At 39.3% G+C, this 20,495-nt stretch overlaps 3 protein-coding genes across 9 annotated transcripts in view; 1 reads left to right on the top strand and 2 right to left on the bottom strand.

Annotated features, from left to right (window-relative positions):
* The window catches only part of LOC309691813 (transcription intermediary factor 1-alpha-like), a 94,140-nt gene that overhangs the window by 64,095 nt on the left and 9,550 nt on the right, over positions 1 to 20,495 (bottom strand). The gene's annotated exons all lie outside the window — the stretch shown is intronic.
* Positions 1,067 to 6,194, bottom strand: LOC309691817 (uncharacterized protein). 5 transcript variants are annotated; one of them, XM_082509776.1, is made up of 15 exons: positions 5,955 to 6,194; positions 5,181 to 5,206; positions 4,786 to 4,871; positions 4,605 to 4,637; positions 4,419 to 4,508; positions 3,937 to 4,008; positions 3,740 to 3,828; positions 3,525 to 3,627; positions 3,167 to 3,269; positions 3,035 to 3,087; positions 2,848 to 2,926; positions 2,423 to 2,626; positions 2,185 to 2,334; positions 1,761 to 1,954; positions 1,067 to 1,652 (listed from the first exon to the last, which is right to left on the bottom strand). In XM_082509776.1, the coding sequence occupies exons 2-13, from the start codon at positions 5,185 to 5,187 to the stop codon at positions 2,225 to 2,227; spliced, it is 1,029 nt and encodes a 342-aa protein (XP_082365902.1). In that variant the 5' UTR covers positions 5,188 to 5,206; positions 5,955 to 6,194; the 3' UTR covers positions 1,067 to 1,652; positions 1,761 to 1,954; positions 2,185 to 2,224. The 5 variants fall into 5 exon arrangements, with proteins under 5 accessions (XP_082365902.1, XP_082365901.1, XP_082365900.1 ...); XM_082509775.1 differs by having other exon boundaries at positions 2,154 to 2,334; XM_082509774.1 differs by having other exon boundaries at positions 1,761 to 2,334.
* On the top strand, positions 6,271 to 20,477 carry LOC309691816 (aldo-keto reductase family 1 member D1-like). 3 transcript variants are annotated; one of them, XM_082509772.1, is made up of 10 exons: positions 6,271 to 6,360; positions 6,446 to 12,205; positions 13,311 to 13,478; positions 14,931 to 15,047; positions 15,166 to 15,243; positions 15,509 to 15,631; positions 17,232 to 17,341; positions 17,425 to 17,590; positions 17,685 to 17,767; positions 17,849 to 20,475. In XM_082509772.1, exons 2-10 carry the CDS (start codon positions 12,113 to 12,115, stop codon positions 17,889 to 17,891), a joined length of 981 nt encoding a protein of 326 aa, XP_082365898.1. In that variant the 5' UTR covers positions 6,271 to 6,360; positions 6,446 to 12,112; the 3' UTR covers positions 17,892 to 20,475. The 3 variants fall into 3 exon arrangements, with proteins under 3 accessions (XP_082365898.1, XP_082365899.1, XP_082365897.1); XM_082509773.1 differs by lacking the exon at positions 15,509 to 15,631 and having other exon boundaries at positions 17,849 to 20,477; XM_082509771.1 differs by lacking the exons at positions 13,311 to 13,478; positions 14,931 to 15,047; positions 15,166 to 15,243; ... (3 more) ...; positions 17,685 to 17,767; positions 17,849 to 20,475 and having other exon boundaries at positions 6,446 to 12,115.

Here is a 20,495-nt window from a genome sequence, read left to right on the forward strand (position 1 = left end):
GTCACTTTTTGGACATAGAGTATCAGCTGTTGAGAATCCTGGCTCATACAAAATAGAAGTAAAAGGTTTCAACATCCAGCCTTTTTATGATTAAATACAAAGTGTAATAACAGAGTTATTGGGGTGTGATTTTGTTAATAGTTAGTCTTAAGTATAAGTTTAATAGTAATGAGTAAGAAAATATAGCCAGAATAATGGAATGAGACTAACACCTGACCTCACACTGAGATTTGGTATGAAGTGGCATGTTTGTGCTAATGCTGACATTGGGGCTCAGAGTTCCTCTGTGTGTATATATTTGTGAACGTTAACTTGGCTAATGTCCAAGGGTTTGACTGCTTTCCTGTTGGATTGTATCACAAAGAACAGGGATAAGAGCACCAGTGGCCGTGCACACCCTCATCTCTCTCCTTCACCCGATCATTAGTGTTGGAAACCGGCATTAGCTCAGAGTAGATTAGACTTCAGTATAGTGCAAGTGATTTGATTTTATGATTATTTGATTCAGTTTTTTCTGTGTTCAAGCTCAATTACTTTAATAAAATATGTTGAATTCAAACAAATAAATAAACAAATAAACTGTGGACATTACCCTTTTAAACCTTTCTGAAACAAGACAGGTAAAAACCAGTGTATAAAAGTTTACATAGGTATAAATAGCTCTAACACTTTACTCCAGCCTGGCGTCCACACATGTGGACATCACATTTTGGGTTATTTAGACCAAAATACTAAATCTTGATCAACAAGTGCCTGATATACAGTTATGAGGACATTATACTGCAACTGTTCTATCGAAATTTCAAATTAATGTCCTCATATGTGGCTCTCATTTTTCTCAGAAACAAAAATTAGGTAAAAAAAACAAAACCTGGTAATTCTTTCTTTTTACATTCATCGGGTTCCAATCGGCCCAAATATCAAAGAGAAATTAAAAATGCATGCCATGGAAGATTTCGGGTCTTAGGGGGTTAAAATGACCAGACCCCTCCGGCCTGTTTTCCAGGCCACTAAATTAAACCCAGTCAATTACCAATTGAACAGAATAAAAACCTACGAGGTCCACTAATAGTCCAAAAGTCCAAATCTTTAATAGAAAAGACAGGCAGAACTCAAACAAACAATAATCCAAACGAGGAGCATATATACACACTGGAAAGTAAATAATTATAAGTTATTAAATCAGACTAATTAAATACAGTAAAACTAATAAGGGAAGACGAACACACGGGAAATAAAAATAACAGTGTAAACATACCAAAACTCAAAATAAAACAGGAAAGCTACTACAAACCGAGTGTGACACAATTACATTCATATTGAAACATATGTGATAATTTTCTTTCTTTGTAGCATTTTTAAGATATGTGTTAGAACAGTCATTATGCTGTTTGGATTAGGAACCAATCATTTTTGCCAAATAGTTAACACAAACTTAGAACAACAATGAACAATTTTCAAGATTCTGATTTACAGAACAAACAAAAGTCACAAAAGGTTTCATTATTTAAGAAACAAGATCAAGTTTTTCACACAGGAATGAAATGACAGAATCCAGTGCAGCGGGGCCAAAGGTGTGTGTCAGCAAACTGAAGGTTGAGGAATCAGTCAGCTCATGTTTAAGATTGTGTTGGATTTTGAGAAGAGTCTGTCTGTTATTAGAAAGTAAGATTAACAATGTTACACCAATAACCCAAATACGGGGAAATGACAAATAATACCAAAAAAGATACAACTTTCATATTGTTTTACTAACTTACTTTGTCATATCAGCACTTGAATGGTCGATGCCTTTACAGACCATGTCTGTTGTGACATCGCAGGCCAATCTTCCGGCAAACCCGAGGGCTAGCTCCCCAGCCTCCTCTTCACTCAGAACACTAAACACTGTTACTTTAGTTTTGGCCTTCTTAGGCCTGTCAAGAATCATTGCGGGCAGTTTGGCTTTACGGCCCTAAAAAAGAAAAAGTGCAAACACCAAAAGAGCAGAGAGAGACACACACACGCGCACAAAGTTAAATGCTTTTGTTTACATGGTGTAATTGTGTATATGTTGCAGCAAATGCACAATTTCCAGCCACATTGTCACTTCATTGATACGAGTAACCCGGATTTATTTCAGGTGACATCAAAATCACGAAATGTATACCTACCCCAATCAAACCTCTGAAAACATGAACTGACATGTTCTCTGCGTTGATTCTGCGCTTGATCTCGTCTTCTGTTATTGTGTAGGTTTTCTTTTTTGAGCTTGGTACAGATAAGCGACCATGCACTCTGTAAACTGTACTAGTTCCTTCTGAATCAGTTTGAAATTCTGTATCTGCATCGATCCTGTCAACATCATCAGCAGCAGCATTATCTGTACTCAGACTTGTGCCGTATACTTCTGTTTCTTTTTCTTTGTCTTCAGTCTGTGTACCTTCATCTCTGACTGTCAGTCTTCCTATCTCACTGTTACTTGTCGATTTGCTGCAGATGTTCTCTCCCTTAGGAACTTTTCCTTTGTCATTCGCTGCCTGATGCTTTCCCTGATGACATTCTTCACTGGCTACTTCTATTGCTCCTCCTGTATAGCCACCCACTATGCTGCACAACTCCTTTCCCTCTGCTGTGCTGCACTGTGCTGTTACATAAAGAAGAATGATATAAACAGCACTATATCAATTTAATTGTGAAGAGAAATCCCCACAATACGACACAGTTATGTCTAAAATAGTTTTGTGTAAAAACTGGATCTTGAAACGTCCACTTTAATTACACAGTCCTGGTGTGCAAAGGCAAAATTACGAAAAAAAAATTCACTTTAAACATTTTTGGACATTGTTTAGTTATATTGTGACTTACTCTCACAGAAGATACAGATGCCACAAACAGACTTTGAACAACGCATGTGCTTGTATGCACCACATTTCTGGCACTGCACCTGTGAATTAAAAAAAAAAAAAAGAAGAAGAAATAAACAAACAAAAAACAAATGAACAAAGTCCATTAAATAAACAATCTATATGGCTAAGGACATGTCATAGTGTACCCGGTCTTTGGCTGCAATCACACACCAGCACTGACTGCACTTCCTAGTTCGATCTGCAAAATATAATTTGTTTAAGTACAAGTTACATTTTCCAATGTTAGAGAAAAAGAAGGCAGCTAATTTTATCTTTACCTATTGAGGAAAATAAGTAGTGGCAAAGTCGGGACCTGAGCTTTGTGATTTCAGTGTTGTACTCCTCCACTTGTGTTTTACCGTCAATGAGAGATTGGGCAAACTAATAATTGACGAAAAAAAAAAAAAAAAAGAACAAAAAGAATTAGATTAACAAAGAAATGTTTGTTTGTTTTTAACCCCCCCCCCCCCCCGAGAAAAAAAAAAAACAGAGCAACCAAAGCAAAGCATTACTGCTGAAATGGTTCAATCTACAAAAAAAATTGAGATTTTACCATCCTGCCTCTAAGGCTTTAAAAACTGAATAGGCAAAAATGTAAACATTACTTATATAGGTTAAAGCTATAGTTTTCAGTACCATTATGACATGCACTCCACATGAGTTCCCATCCTGTTGATGTGGGTGGCTCACATGTGACAAGGTCCACTCTCCAGCGCAGCCTCTTGCTGAAGCAAATGAGCTGAAAGATCGCAGTTATTACAAATAAAAAGCATATAGAGAAATCAATAACCACGTTCGGTAATGATTTCAATTAAATTAAATATGTTATGTTAAATATGTTAATTAATTACCTCCAGTTTTTCAACACCGCACTTTTTCTGACCTCCGACTCGCCAAATGAATTCATATAGACTATGGTCCTCTTGGGTATGTCACAAAACTGTTTTGTAAAAAGATGGATATGGTAGGCTTGGGCCTTGAGAATTCCTAATGAGGGACACTGAAAAGTATCATGCACTAGAGAGAGTGCAAAATCTGTGCAACTTACAAACAAGGTCCAGTGGCTGCCGTTTTCCAGACAGGCTCCAATCAATTTCTCATACATCTGAAAGATGTTTTTCTGGAAATAAAAATAATGTGACAAGTATGTTTTTCTGTCAAGAATGACACTGCAAAACTGCAAAAGCTTGTCAGGTGAGACTTGTAATTAATTCTGCAGATACACAAACATATAGAAAGTGTCATTTTTGGTTTACATTAATTAATTTCTATAGTGTGTACAAAACAAATCAAGACCACAGACTCAACACGCACCACTAAATTTTTGGTGTTCTTTATCAGTTGGCCAAGACAGAAATGTTTTAATCTGTGTGCATTGCTTTTGAAAAGTCTTTACACAGAAAAGGTTTCAGAAAGGTATTTTTCAGGTTCTTCTGACAAGGCTTCAATTTGGGAAAATGCTGTTTGTTTATAGTGGCAACTTATAAACCCTTTGTGATAAGAACATAGTTACCACAGTCCAAGTCATACCTTCAAAAAGTATGCACTTTGTGCTCTTGTGGACCCATCCAAAATTTTTCCAGTGATTTGGCTTGGTATTGGATAAATGTGAGGGAAATTCTATAAAAATAACATAAATACACCTATGTTTTCAAATACATTACAAAAAACGTAAACATGCTATGTCATTATGATCAAACAAGCTTTTCAACATACCTCACACTGCAAATAGATTAGGCCATCTATTACCTTATAAAACAAATAAATAAATACATATAAATAAAAACAGACCTAAGGAACACGATTCATTAAGTAAATTGTACAATAAAGTGTATTTAAAGCAGAATTTAACATTAGTTTTATGACAACATAAAAGGATTTTTATGTCAAGAGGTACCTCATCTGAAATGTTAGTCTGGTCAAACAGGGATTTCAAACTTGAAATACCAATAGAGTTTGGTCCAGCTACTCCCACAAGGTAATCTGTGAGAAAGCATATGCTGTAGTCAACAGATATCATTTTCTTTTTGCATGCTGCAACCATCATCCATTTCAGTCTTCTAGGAGCTTTGTCTGGTTGTAGTTCTTTTTTCTCCTCCTCTCCCCTCATCTATTAATTAAATTGTTTTCTGACCTTCCTAACTGTTTCCGACCTGTCTTCCCAATGTGATGTTTAAGCAATATATGTATGGTCAGAAGGGGGTGAAATTTTCATTGCAGTTGTACGTGTAACATTGCATGTGATAATAAAAGGCTTGATTGGTTGATTATTCAACATGAGTTGACATTTACCTGACATTGTGAAGGAGTCACAGTTTCTGTAAGGGTGTAAGAACATAACATGTGGATTTGTTACACTTCTTTTTCACAAGTTAATAACAATCAATAATTTTCATTCCATTATTTACAAGCTATCACACGATGTCCCAGGGACAACATCTACACGATGTCCCAGGGACAACATCTACACGATGTCCCTGGGACAACATTTACACGATGTCCCAGGGACAACATCTACACGATGTCCCAGGGACAACAATTACACAATGTCCCAGGGACAACATTTACACGATGTCCCAGGGACAACATCTACACGATGTCCCAGGGACAACATTTACACGATGTCCCAGGGACAACAATTACACGATGTCCCAGGGACAACATTTACACAATGTCCCAGGGACAACATTTACGCGATGTCCCTGGGACAACATTTACGCGATGTACCAGGACAAATTTGTAAATTTCTGGATTACTGTTAATCTCCATAGAATCAAGAACTCATGTCCAGTTTCACAGCTATGGACCAGTTAATTATGTTTCCAGGTGATAGTTTGATTCATAGATTCAGCACACAACCATAAGTCTAGGCCTTTTAGTCCAGATTCTCTTCACTTATGTTTGTAAAATGATCAGGGAAGCTACTGCAATTTTGCCTGACCCAACCCCCGGGCCACGAAACACCCAAAAAGTTGGGGAACACTGGTTAGCTAATGCTGTCGTCAAGTAGCCTATCGCTAGCAAACAAACAGCAAGCCAAGTGAGGAACATATGTATAATGCTTACCGTTTATTAAAGGAAAGTATCCTAAATTGACTTCAAATTCGGCGGACAGGCGAATTGACTTCAAATTCGGCGGACAGGCGGCGGTTTTTCGCTTCTTCACTTGTATTTCGAAATAATCGAAGGCGGGTATTTCGAAGTCGCAAAGGAATGACGTCACAAGAAGGTGATTGGTCACTTGCAATGTTGAACCTGGAACAACATTAATTATGATGATGTGGGAACAATGCTGACACGAGGAAATCAGATCGTCCGTGTTTATCTTGTCACAAAGAACAAGTTTTGTTACACCGCTATTATCGCGAGGTTTGGGCGTGATAGTATAGGCTGTGAGCCCACGTTTAATAATCAGGCTAAGGAGTTCAGCGAGCTATCTGCAAAGGCCTGGTTAGTCTACCAGCGGTACAAGGTATTTGTCATTTGCCATAACTGTATTGTAATATTGTGAAAATATGTAATGTATGGTGTTCTAATTATTTTATGTTTTAATTTAGAATGCACAAGACTGTAAAGCTATTCTTCTAGGACCTCCGAAGTGGCAGGCGGCCACGAGGTAATTTTTGTTGTTAAAGCACAAGTGTTACTTTTGATAGACTGAAGCGCTTAAAGCCTTTGTGTTTTATGTTTGTAGTTTTCACGGCGTTCAATAAGTGCAGCGAAGCGCCCGTCTTGAAGAAGCCGTGCCAGTATGGCAAGCCATTAGTGCCAAAATTCGCCACTTTCCTAACCCGTTTGGTTAAGAAATGGCGTAAAAAACGCCGTTTAATTATTCAAAACGCCGAAAAAAACGGCGTTCTGTTCCGACAAACGCCGCTTTTTCCGCCACTCGGATGGCGCCCTGAACACACCATCCGAGTGGCGGAAAAAGCGGCGTTTGTCGGAACAGAACGCCGTTTTTTTCGGCGTTTTGAATAATTAAACGGCGTTTTTTACGCCATTTCTTAACCAAACGGGTTAGGAAAGTGGCGGATTTTGGCACTAATGGCTTGCCATATGCCTGTGTTGTCATTTCGGAGTTACAGTGAAAACGCGCCCTAGCCAGTGCCGGTGAGAAGCTAATTACGAAGACGGCAGCTGCAGAGAGTGACGGTGAAGTGGAGCGACACAAGAGGGCGCCATTGCATAAGCTCACCGTTCTCAAGCAGCCAGGCACAGCGGCAATAACGTTGTACAACTGGAGTAAGGTGGAAATTAATAAAAGACAGCATTAAAGGTAGAATAATAGTGGTTTAAGTCAAGGTTAAAGAGCCACAATAAGTTTCTATAACACATTTGTCAAAGTTTATTTAATTTCTACTGTACTTCAAGGTGATGCTTTGTAGTTTGGTGAATAGTTCTGTGTGCTTCCTTAAGGTCAAAGTTTGAGTGAAGTTTACAAGGTCCTTTAAGAAAAGGAGCACTTAAAGTATACAGTATTTGAAATCTGAACACAGTGCGCTCAATGACATTTAACTAGACTCCCGAGATGGTTGACAAAGATCTCGAAGAGCACCATGCTGTACCACTTACCGAAGTGGAAGAAAATGATGATGAACAAATTACAGAACTACAGACTGTTCGTAAAAGTGAAAGAGTAAGAACACTAACAGAAAAGGGTAAAGAGCTTCAAGAGAAGAAACTCAAAGGCCTCCAACACAGATATGCTGTTGTTTTTGAAAAATGGAGATATGAAGCAAGATTGAGTAAAGTAATATTAAGGAATGAAGTTTCCGAGAGTGAATTGAATGTGCTCATCAACAATGTAAATGTTGCCTGCAAAGATGTACAAACCATTTATGAACAAATACGGCAAATACAAACTCCCGATGCAGATGAAAGACGCAAAGTGGATGCATGTACATCACTTTCCTCGTTCATTGTCAGAAGACCTGAAAAACACTTACAAGGAGACCTTGCAGATGGTGATGAAGAGCCATGGCCAGATGTTGGATCATGCTTAGGATCTGAAAGTACTAAATCAAGGTCAAAATCACAAAGGTCGAAAAGTGGTTCAAGCCAGTCATACTCACAAACAATTAAAAGAATAGAAGCAGAGGCTGAGGCAGCTGTGTGTCAGGAAATATTAGCAGTAATGGAGGATCAAGAAAGGGAAGCAGCTGAACTAAAAAAGTTGGAACTTGAAAACTTGGAAAGGCAACAAACAATGGAGGAGCAGCGCAGAAAGATTGAACGCTTGGAAGAGGTTAAAAAATTTAATGCTGCAAGAGCTAAAGTAAAGGTTTATGCAGAAGCTGAAAGTATTTCAGAAAGTCGTAGTTTAGTGAGCAGTATCAAAACTGAGAGCGAAACCTCAGCAATCCCTGCTCCACCACAAGTTCCCTCTCAAGCTCCAAATACAACCCAAGCCCATAATGCCACAAGCCCTGCATTTGTTCCACATACTCTCACAGTCATAAACCAAGCCCAACAAAACCCTGGTGTGCAACCTAAGAGCACCACAGGCCAAGCAGTAAACGCATCAAGTCCGCCATTTATCCCTAAAGCAACACAAGCTGCCGCTTCAGCAACTCATCCACAGCCAAACTTGGATCTAGTCGGCATACTAGCAGACGCAATAAGTGCTAATTGTCTTCCAACTCCGGAACCTGCACTGTTCACTGGTGACCCTTTAAAGTTCAAGGACTGGCAGTTGTCATTTGAGACCTTGATTGAAAGAAAAAACATTCCAAAGAATGAAAGACTCTATTATCTCAGGATGTACCTTGGTGGACCCGCAAAGAGAGTGGTTGAAGGATTTCTCCTAGTGGGCACAGATAAAGCGTATGATGCAGCTTGGGAAGTGCTGGAAAGGCGCTTTGGAGATCTGTTCACTATAGGAAAATGCTTCAGAGACAAACTTCACAGTTGGCCTAAAATAAGCTCCAAGGATGGAAGTGAGTTGAGAGAGTTTGCCGACTTCCTTAGAAGTTGTGAAGCTGCGATGCCACACATAAAGACATTAGAGGTTCTCAATGACTGTATGGAAATTCAGAAACTCTTGCTGAAACTTCCAGACTGGTTGACAACAAGATGGAATCGCGCAGCGATGAAAATAAGAAAAACCCTTAATGGAGAGTATCCATCATTTCACATGTTTACAGACTTTGTATCCACTGAAGCAGACCTAGCATGTGACCCCATAGCTTCAATGCAAGCACTCAAGGGTTTGGAAATCAGTAAACCCAAACACTCACGCAGCCAAGTCGTTCAAGCTAAAACATTAACCACAACTTCAAGTCACTTAACCAACTCAAGTCACATAAATCCCATGATCTGCCTTTACTGCAAAAGAAATGGTCACACACTGGATAAATGCTTCAAATTCATGGAAAAATCAGTCCAGGATCGTATCAAGTTTGTACAAGCAGAAAGGCTGTGTTTTGGATGTATAAAGGGGGGGACATCATTCTAAGAAGTGTGATAAAAGGAATACGTGTGAGAAATGCCAGAAGAAGCATCCCACGTGTCTGCATGATGACAAGTTTGTAGAGCGTAAAAGGATAATGCCTGCAACGAATGATAACTCTCAAGACAAGGACGAAGGAGATGAACCAGCAACCGCAATCTCTAATAGAGTAACTCAAGTAACTTCGAGCACACTGACATCCTCCATTCTACCTGTCTGGGTTTCGTCAAAAAATCACCCAGACAGAGAAGTTCTAGTGTATGCCCTCCTCGATTCTCAGAGCGATACATCCTTTATCTTGGATGAAGTAGCCCAGGATCTCGACACAGATAAGAGTAAGGCTCATCTAAGACTATCGACCATGTCCGCCAAGTCGACAGTCATACCATGTGAGAAACTGGTAAATCTTCAAGTTAGAGGCTACAAGCAGGAAAAGAGAATTACATTGCCACCGGTCTATACAAGAGAATTCATCCCTGTGAACAGATCACACATCCCGACGTCTGAAACTGCTTTGAATTGGCCTCACCTCAAAAGGCGGGCAGATAGGTTACCTCCAATGCTTGAATGCGAAGTTGGTCTGCTTCTCGGCTATAACTGTCAGCAAGCCCTTCTTCCACGGGAAGTCATTGCAGGTGAGGAGAATCAGCCTTACGCACAGCTAACTGATCTCGGCTGGAGCATAGTTGGTTGTACGTCTCAAGTTCAAAATCACAATGATGATATTGGCATAAGCCACAGAATCATTGTTCGAGAAGTTACTCCTGCAGTACAACAAGCAGTTGAACTCAGGCAAGAAGTGCATTTTGTATGCAGAACTCAAGTGAAGGAAGTGGGTCCGGCTGATGTAATATAGGTTTTGGGATCTGATTTCTCTGAGCATGCAACAGATGACAATCCAGTCTCTCAGGAAGACATTTTGTTCATGTCAAAGGTGACTAAAGGCATAAGGCAAAAGGAAAACGGTCACTATGAACTCCCATTGCCACTCAAAACCGACGACCCGAATCTTCCAAACAACAAACAATGTGCTGAGCATAGACTGTCGTCGTTGGAACGTCGGCTCAGAAGAGATAAGAAATACTATGAGGATTACGTCAAGTTCATGGACGACATCATAGCCCGTGGAGACGCAGAGAAGGTCCCAGAGCAAGAACTGGATAAGGAGGCAGGATGGTATATACCACACCATGGGGTATACCACCCCCACAAACCTGAGAAGATACGTGTGGTTTTTGATTGTTCGGCCCGTTTCCGGGGGACATCTCTTAACGATCACCTTCTGACTGGACCAGATCTTACCAACGCACTGATTGGAGTGTTATGTCGATTCAGAAAGGGCCCCATCGCCATCATGTGTGATGTGGAGAGGATGTTCCACCAATTCCACGTCATCAAGGAGCATCAAGACTATTTGAGGTTTCTTTGGTGGGACAAAGGCGATTTAAACTCTGAGCCTTCAGTGTACAGGATGAGAGTGCATCTTTTCGGAGCAGCTTCATCTCCCGGATGCTGCAATTTCGGACTCAAACATATTGCTTCTCAAGGTAGAAACAGATTCAGCGAAGAGACTATTGAGTTCATCCAAAGAGGATTTTACGTCGATGACGGACTCGCTAGTGTGAGATCAACAGTCGAAGCCATACAGTTGGTAAACGAGTCAAGGGCACTTTGTAAAACAGGCAACCTACATCTGCATAAGTTTGTGTCAAACGACAAAGAAGTGCTTGCAGCTATTCCCCAAGAGGAACAAGCTAAAGCCAAAGACCAGGACATGGCTCTTGGAGAACTCCACATTGAACGTGCACTTGGAGTGCAATGGTGCATAGAGGCAGATGAATTCCAATTCAGAGTCCAAGTTAAAGACAACCCATTGACAAGGAGAGGGGTGCTCTCGATTGTTGCTTCAGTCTTTGACCCCCTTGGGTTCGTTGCCCCATTCATATTAATTGGAAAGCAAATACTCCAAACGTTGTGCAAGGACAAAGTTAATTGGGACAAGGATCTCCCACATCACATTCTACCACAATGGGAAGCATGGTTGAGAGACCTGCCCAAGTTGGCAGCTCTGAAGATCCCACGAAGCTACTCGCAAGATGCGGACATTGTGCAGTACGAATTGCACAGTTTCTCGGATGCAAGCCTCAGTGGTTATGGCGCATGTTCATATCTCAGAGCAAAAGGTAGAGAAGGACAGGTCAGTTGTGCACTCTTGGAAATATATCTTTTATAAATGCACCATAGGGGGCTTGGGGTGAAACAGCATTTCGGTACACTGTAAACTGTGTATACTCATGTATTGACAATAAAGCTCTTGAATCTTCTGAATCAATACTAGGCAGATGGGATGTACCACTATGAGGGTGGAGTGGAATAGTCCCATTGATAATACCCTTTAATTTCCCTCTCACCTTTTGGCTTTCAACACTGTGTCACCTGAAGAACTGGGGGTAGATAAATTCAGCGTAATCCCATTGTCACTGCCAGCTTTCACCAGTATCTGAAAGCTTAATCCAACATATAATATAGCATATAGTATAGCATTTTAGTCTCATTCATGATGATCAGATAGCGTGTTCACTTCCATTTGTAAATGTTTGTCTTGGTGTCCGGTTGTTCATGTTTTCATGAGCAACAGTTGAGGCACTTTGCATTTGGGAGGAGTTTCTGGCCGAGTAGAGAGCAGAGGAGCCAGCCTCCTAGACAGTATTCAAAAGTTCGAGTGAGTGCACAGTGTCAGACATCAAGATCTTTGTAACAAACATTTTTGTTAAACATGGAATTGACAGCAGAAAGTCACTCCATTCCCCTATCTGATGGAAACAGCATACCCTTGATAGGACTGGGAACTTATGCAGATCCCCACGAGGTAAGATTCATGATTTAATTGTATATTGTATATCGTTGTGCATGTGTCACGAAGCAAAAACGAAATGAATAAATAAAAAATAGTGGTAGGATTTTTTGTTTGTTTGTTTTTCGCTGTGACTTTTGAGTGCTTATTATATTATTATTATGGTTGTTGTTATTTTATTTTATACTATATATTCCTTTTTTTTTTTTTTTTTTTTTCTTAAATGACATCAGAAACAGCAGTATGCGACATTACGTGATGGCAGAGCTTCAGTTCATCCTTTGTCATTTTTTTTTTTTTTTTTTTTTTTTTTTTTTTAATAAATAGGACAGGGGGAATGAATGAGAGAGAGAGGGGGAGAGAAAGAAAGAAAACCCAAGGGGAGAAGAGACGGTGAGAAGGGGGGGGAAGAGAGACAAAAAAAAAAAAACTCCTGGGTCACCTGTATGGAGAAAAAACAAACAAACAAACAAACAAACAAACAGAGGAGACAGCAAACAACAAAGAGCAACATAATAATAGAGAAAGCAAAGCACCATCACAATAAACTAGCTAGTCATAGATATCAGTATTTACTAAGTAATAAACGATATTGTGCAGCACGCAAGATAGACAGCGCACAGTGTGCTTTGAGGCAGCAGCCAAGAAAGCTTTAGTCCGCGTCTGTGAATACCCATGTGTGCATACCTGTGTGGATCAGCATGCTTGCATTCCAAAGGTTTCTCCATGTAATGATCTGCTAGGGAGTGTGGGGGGGCCACAGCCCCGTCCTCCAGGGTGTGAAGCGGGTATGGAGGAGATCAAAACTCCAGACATCCAGAGGCCCCCAGAACACAAGAGACCAAGGAAGACCAACAGAGGGGCAGCCGCGCCACTGTCCCAGTAAGAGCTGAGGAGAGTCCCAGATGAGGGCTCACTCAGCAGCCGCGGAGCAGAAGCCAGGGGGGGTTGCAAAAACTAAATGAATAAATAAAAAATAGTGGTAGGATTTTTTGTTTGTTTGTTTTTCGCTGTGACTTTTGAGTGCTTATTATATTATTATTATGGTTGTTGTTATTTTATTTTATACTATATATTCCTTCCAGTACTACTTCTTCTTCTTCTTTTTTTTTTTTGACAGACTCCTAAAGGAACTGCATATGAATCTGTCAAAATTGCGATCGAGACGGGCTACAGACATATTGATGGAGCATTGATCTATTACAATGAACATGAAGTGGGGCAAGCAATAAGGGACAAAATAGCAGATGGAACTGTGAAAAGAGAGGACATCTTCTATTGTGGAAAGGTTTGCAAAGCATACTTGTTCGTGTGAGCCTCTCCTGTGCACCTTGACTGTTGAACTTTTTTTTTCTTTCTGTTTTTCTGTACACACATTCTGTACTTAAGTAGAAGTACATCTATTACTGTTCAAAACTACTCCAGTAAAAGATGAAGTACTGATTCAACTTCTTTACTCAAGTAAAAGTAAAAAAGTACAGGGTGTTTAGTAGCTGTTTGGAGGACATTTCTATTTCTCTGCAAAGCTAACTTAACCTTCGGCTATGTTAACACAATGATAAAATAATATTAGCAGATGGGAATACAAACTTCAGCCTAAGTTTTTTCCAATCTAAGTATACTCAGCTTGAATCTGAAGAAAAAGAAGTAAAATAAAAAATATATATATCAGTCAATAGATCTAAGAATCATCAGCTAAAATTCATATGAATCTCTGCTACACTTGATGTAGAACTCATGCAAACTCATGAAACCACAGTCACTGTGCACCGGTCACACACTCTTCTTTACTTTAAACCCATCACAGTACACCAAATTAATCTCCAGAGTATTTTCATGTAGTCTTTAAATAGCCTCAGTTTGATTTGCATGTATCATAATATGCAAAAACACAATGTTGGCTCATAGTGACAAAAATCCGTTAAAGCAAATCCGTTAAGGCAAAAGTAACGAGCCTGTTTTACTACTGAAGTGCAGTATAGAAAATTTTATAAAATTTTAACAAATATTTGTGCTTTGTTACTTCCCACCTCAAGAGTTCAGTGATGCATGAAGATCATCAAGACTTTTAGAAATCGAACAACAAGTTCCATTAATAACAAATCCACAAAATCCTCATGTAGGTTATTCAGGGTGAAGCAGGTTGTTTTTCATCTAATTCATTGAAACAAATCCAGCACTATGACGGCATGCACAGGTTTTGGTTGCACCATTCCTAGCATGCATGTTTCTAGATGAGCTTTAACATCTATATCGAGAATGCATGAAAAATGCGTTTAGCAGGATTTCTCTGGGTGTAATTGTTGATGTCAACAAAAAATTTAAAGTTTAAAAATGTGTTTTTTCCTGTCAAAAATGGTGGCCAAAGTGACAAAAAAGTACAACTCCTTTAGTTATTTTAAAGTAAATAACTAATAATGCAAATAAGAAAAAAAGCCAATCTGAATATTATACCAATATTATTTCCCTGAACCACAAAAAAATAAGGAAGATAAAGTAAGTACATTTTGGTTTGTACAACACCTTTCGAGACAAACATTACAAAGTCCCTCAAGGCAAAAGTTAACCAAAAACTAGTCTAAAATGCTTTTGGCCTGTGTGAAACTTAAAAGGTATGGATAACATACGAATCGATAACATATTCATTTTCATGACTTACCTTTGAATCTTAAAAAAAACCAAATGCTGAGTTCTGTAGCTTTTTTCTACATTTGTTAACTTTTCTTCTTTTCTTTTGAAGTTGTGGAACACATTTCATCCACCCGAGCTAGTACGACCTACTTTAGAGAAAACCCTGACGACATTACAGCTGGATTATGTTGACCTCTATATTATAGAACTGCCCATGGCTTTCAAGGTATGCACACATGTGAAAACTTAATAACAAGTTTTTAATTTTTACATTTGAATTTCATGAGGTTTTACTGCACCAAATGAAATACTATACTATACTGAAAGACTATAATTTTCTGAAGCCAGGAGATGAATTTAACCCCAAAGATGAGAGTGGGAAGTGGCTTTATCATGAAACGGACCTCTGTGCCACATGGGAGGTGAGACTTGGTGGCCTGCTTATTCAAGAAAATTTAGTTTCAGTTATTTCCTAACATATGTGAAGACAACATAACTGCTACAGAACAACAGTATTGGGTACACGCGTCCTTTAACTTATAGTTAAATACAAAAAGATATGTGGTAAAAATCAATGACAGCTTCAACAGTGTCTCAGTTTTACTGTTTCTGTGAGCTTTTAAATTGTTTCAAAGTTCAACGTTGACTATATTGTTTTATTATTGTGCTTTCCTATGTCTCTCACAGGCTTTAGAAGCTTGTAAAGACGCTGGCCTTGTAAAATCTCTTGGGGTTTCAAACTTCAACAAGCGACAACTAGAGCTAATCCTTAACAAGCCGGGGCTGAAACACAAACCTGTGTCAAACCAGGTTAGTGGTACATTATTGAGCAAGCAGTTGTCTGGAAATAAGTTACTAAGTACTTGTTTTCAGAATACTAAGGTCAAAAAGCTTTGCTCTTTGAACTAACTAACTGAAAACGCTCGGTAAGTTTTTAACTGAGATTTAAATGAATAGATGGAATCAGAGGCGCGAATAGCAGCAGGAAGATTGTTCCAGGGGCTAGGGGCTGCCAGGGCAAAAGCACGGTCACCTCTGGTCTTTAGCCAGGATCTAGGCTGCACTAGGAGTAATTGTCTTGATTATCTTAGGGCTTTCCCAGGGGTATATGAACTAAGGAGTTCAGTGAGGTAGCACGGCGCAGTATTGACACAGTTCTTGTGTAATTTGGCACTATTCAGCCTTTTCTTCTTGCTTCTTTTCCTTAAGAGTGGCTTCTTGACAGCCACCCTTCCACAAAGACCATTTATGGTGAGTCTCAACAAACTGTTGATGGGTTAGTTGAAGGATGAGATACACCACTCAGGTCCCATATCAGATCTTTGATACAGTTTTTCTGTTTTCTTAAGGACATAGCTTTTAGATGCTGTTCATCTGCGCTAATGTTTTTTTTTCTTGTCCAGTTTCCTCACACCATACTGAAATATGCCAAGTTTCCAGCTAAAAGCTCTTTGCTCATCAAATCGTGTTATTCATGGCAGAGATTTAGATAAAAGACATGGGAAGAAATTTTCTTTTACTACAGGATGCTAATAAGTCCCTAAAGAAACTGGTTCTTTCCTAACTTTTCTGTAATGTGTAGACTCAATGAGTCATTCTTTGAATTAGCTGCCTTTTTGTGACACTGATAACACTGATTTCATAGATCAGTGTTAGGTGTTTTAATAATCATGATAAAAGAGTGAAAAAATAGCTAGTGCCCAAAGTAAAACTTTGTCTTCAGAAAGCCTGGAGAACTATTGCTCAGCACCACTTACAAGAAACTGTCCTATTAGAAATATAAATACTCGAGACTTGGGAAATGTACAGTACTATATTTACCGTAAGATCAGCAGATAAATGTGCAAACCATTCTTCATTTTAAAAAGTAGTGTTTCAAGAGTCAATGCTTTTGTTACTTTATTGTGCAGCGGCAATTTATTAAAGTCAGAAGAAAGAATCTGAGGCACAACCAGCTGAAGGCTTTAGTTTCAGTCTTTGAATATTTGCGCATACAGCTAATGAACAATACAACAGAAAGACTCAGATTTTAGACATATGCCCAATATGTTTTAACTAAATCACACACACAGCTGTGTTTTGATAGATATGTGATGTGAACATTGTGTGGATAGGACATGGATATGTTGCAGAGGTATAGGAACAAAATGCAGGCAATGTATACCGCCCAGAAATGTGGGGAAAACTTCAAATTTATTTAAAAAGTAAGTTTACTGCCTGAAATATTATCAGTATGAAAGGACTGAACTTTGAATCAATGAAAGCATAACAGAGATAGGAAGTTATTATTTAAGTAACATGAACAATCAAGATGCACTTGGAAGTGTTGGTTCATAACACTCGCAAGGAATAAGCCAAGCTGTCTTCATCAGAAACATGTGTGTATGTATACATATGTGCTCTATTACAGGTTGAATGCCACCCCTATTTCACCCAGCCAAAATTGCTTGAATACTGCCGGCAGAATGGTATCGTCATTGTTGGTTACAGCCCGCTGGGAACATCCAGAGATCCATCTTGGTATGGGTCACACTCATTTTATGAGTAGCTAGTCAAGTTCTCAGCCTCTTGATTGAAATTAAAATATCACTGTTTCAATAAAGGGTAAACCTAAAATGCCCCCCAATGCTGGAAGATGACCTGCTGGTATCGATTGCCAAAAAGTACAACAAGACCACGGCTCAGGTGTGTCTGCGGTTCAATGTACAGAGAGGCGTGGTGGTCATCCCAAAGAGCTTCAGCCCTGCTCGCATAAAGGAAAACTTTGAGGTTTGTTTATAATTTTAGGTATGTAGGTAGCAAAAAGTGCCTTCTGAAAACCAGACGCATGGAATATAATCAGACTTATTTGCCAACTTTCCAGATATTTGATTTCTCTCTCTCTGACGCTGATATGAAGGCAGTTGAAGGGTTGAACAAAAACATCTGCTTTGTGGAGCTTCTCATGTGAGTATAGTGCAGCTTGTGTCAAGTTTTGCTCCTTGAACAAACGGCTCCAATTAATATTTCTCTTTTCTGGCTCAACAGGTGGTCTGACCATCCAGAGTATCCATTTCATGATGACTTCTAAACACCACAAACAGCAACACATTGTTCGAGAGTGATTAAATTTGGCATCTTCACTTTGCTAAAATAATATTTAATTGCTATTAGCTAATAAAAAAAAAAAAAACAACTTAATTTTACAGCACACAATATAATACACTTCCTCGGGTAAAGGGTTTCACTGCTGAGCCGTGCTGTGGGAAGAATAATGAAGGTCTGCTCTCACAGATGTCTTTAGTTTTGTAAAAGTCTTACAGATAAGTTTTGAGTGACAAAACAAACAAACTTGGGATAGTAAATGTTTGCAAACTACAAAATAAAGATAAGGTGTGGCTAAATCAAAACAAGACTGTTAAGTATAGAAAGCTTAAACTCTGGACAGATGGTGTTCTCATCCTGCCAACACTTTCATTGCTCAGACCAAATCTGAATTGCTCAACCTGAATAACAGCTTTTAAAACTGAATTTGAATTAAATTTAGCTCTTGAATGCTTTCAGTTTCACTTCTCACCATTCAGTTTTAGTTCTTAAATTCAGTTTTTGGGGTCATACATCCGGGTCCTTCGAGAAAACTGCACAATAATCCAGCACAAAGTTTGCCGTTTCAGTGATAGTCATATCATACCACTTCAGAGGTGATCCAGTAATACTGCACTAATGAATTACACCAGGGGTGTTGAACTCCAGGCCTCAAGGGCCGGTGTCCTGCAGGTTTCATATATCACCCTGGGTCAACACACCTGAATCAAATGATTAGTTTCTTTACCAGGCTTATGGAGAACTTCAAGATATGTTGAGGGGGTAATTTAACCATTTAAATCAGCTGTGTTGGATCAAGGGCACATCTAAAACCTGCAGGACACCAGCTCTCAAGGTCTGGAGTTCAACACCTGTGAATTAGACTGTTCGCTTTAGCTAAAGTTATTAAGTTAGCTAAGGAGTCAGGATACTATATAAGACAGAAATAAGCCAAAATTACAATGGTTTGGACACTCTTTTGTATGTTTCCCTACTGTAGCGGTCTCTCAAAGCATACAGGACTTTCAGGGGGTACAAGATGATAACTGTGGAATTCTAATGGGAACAGTCGATCATTAGGGTTGCCAACTCCCTGAAAAATAAATAAGGGACGCCTCGTGGCCAGGGCCGGGCAAAGTGTGGTAGCTCTTTTTTTTTGTGTGTGAAATTTTTTTTTAACCATTTGACTTGAATTTGATTTAAGCAGATGCATATTCTTTGTGATATGACCATATGGGAAACAAATGATAATTTAGCCATTTATTTTTAGCTCAAAATAACATTAACACAGTAAAACGGGTCTCTTTCTTAAACAGAAGCCTGTCATGCTTAACTTTTGAGAATATAAGTAAATCTTTCTTTAAAAGAACTCTGTCCTGCTTAACTTAAAATTATATAAATTAATAGAAAACAATAGAACAAAATCATTCTTGTAACAGTGCACATTTAGTGCATTTAGTACAATTGGCTTCAGTTGAGGTATTATTTCAGCTTTTCTAATGCTAATCAGCTGCTCCTGTTTGTAAACCCACTTGTTCCCATGATTACGCATCATAACTCATCATCATTATTCATCTATGTATTACTTTTATGTATTAGTCATCTATTTGTTGTAATCATCTATCCTTGCAGTTGTTTATTACACAAAATAAATTACATTATCACACTTCTGGCCACATAGCGCTGATATTCACTGCACATGCCCATATTAACCTTAACCAGAGGGTTTAAAAAAAAACAAACCAATGTTTACATACCATATCTGCTTCTGCCGTGGCCTGGTGGACAAGAAATTGGTTAAGGGTTCCCCGAGCTTTCACGCCCTTCATGTTCTCCGTGTGCCCACCATTGTGTGTGCATGCCTATGGAAAAAGTGCGCCGGCACACAGTGCAGTGCGCTTTATAGATGTTATCGTGCACTTTTCCAGCCAGGTGTTTTCCTTTTCCCATTCCTCCCTGTACTTTTGCAGCCTATTTTTCTTTCTCTGAGGGGAACAAACATTGCTGCTCTAATGCTGGGCTTACACTGTGCGATTTTTGGCCCATTTTGAGCCGATTTTTGAGTCATGCGACCGATTTGGTGATCGGCCCAATTTTGGCCTTCATCGTGCATCGTGTAGTATACGTGGGGTAACGAGAAGCGATTAACACCTCGAGCAGCTCCCGATCATCAATCGCTCGTGAGGGCGTCACCGCAGCTGCTCACACTGCTCACGCGCAAACACGTAACCGTCGGCGAAAAAGACGGTGCAGCTTGGCTGTGCAGCGTGTGATCTGGACACAGGCGATGGAGGCACAACTTGTAGAACTTTGGAAAGCTCATCCGAGCCTTTTCGATGTGGCATCACAAAATTATCACGACCACAACAACCGTGAAAATAGTTGGATTTACATTGCTGCTCAATCACAGCTGCCTGATTAATGTTTTTCATTAGAAATTTAGCAAAGTTGATGGTGGTGGTGTGCGTGTCTGTGTGAGTGAAAGACAGAGAGGGAGAGCGAGCGACAGATTTTCTGTTATAACCTTCATTTTATGGAGGCACAGTGTGAGCACTCAGGTCGCATCAGAGCATCTTATTTTTCTACTACGACATAAAATACAAAGTGCATA

The sequence above is a fragment of the Aulonocara stuartgranti genome, assembly GCF_965226115.1.
Source record: "Aulonocara stuartgranti genome assembly, chromosome: 17".
NCBI classification, from domain to species: Eukaryota; Metazoa; Chordata; class Actinopteri; order Cichliformes; family Cichlidae; genus Aulonocara; species Aulonocara stuartgranti.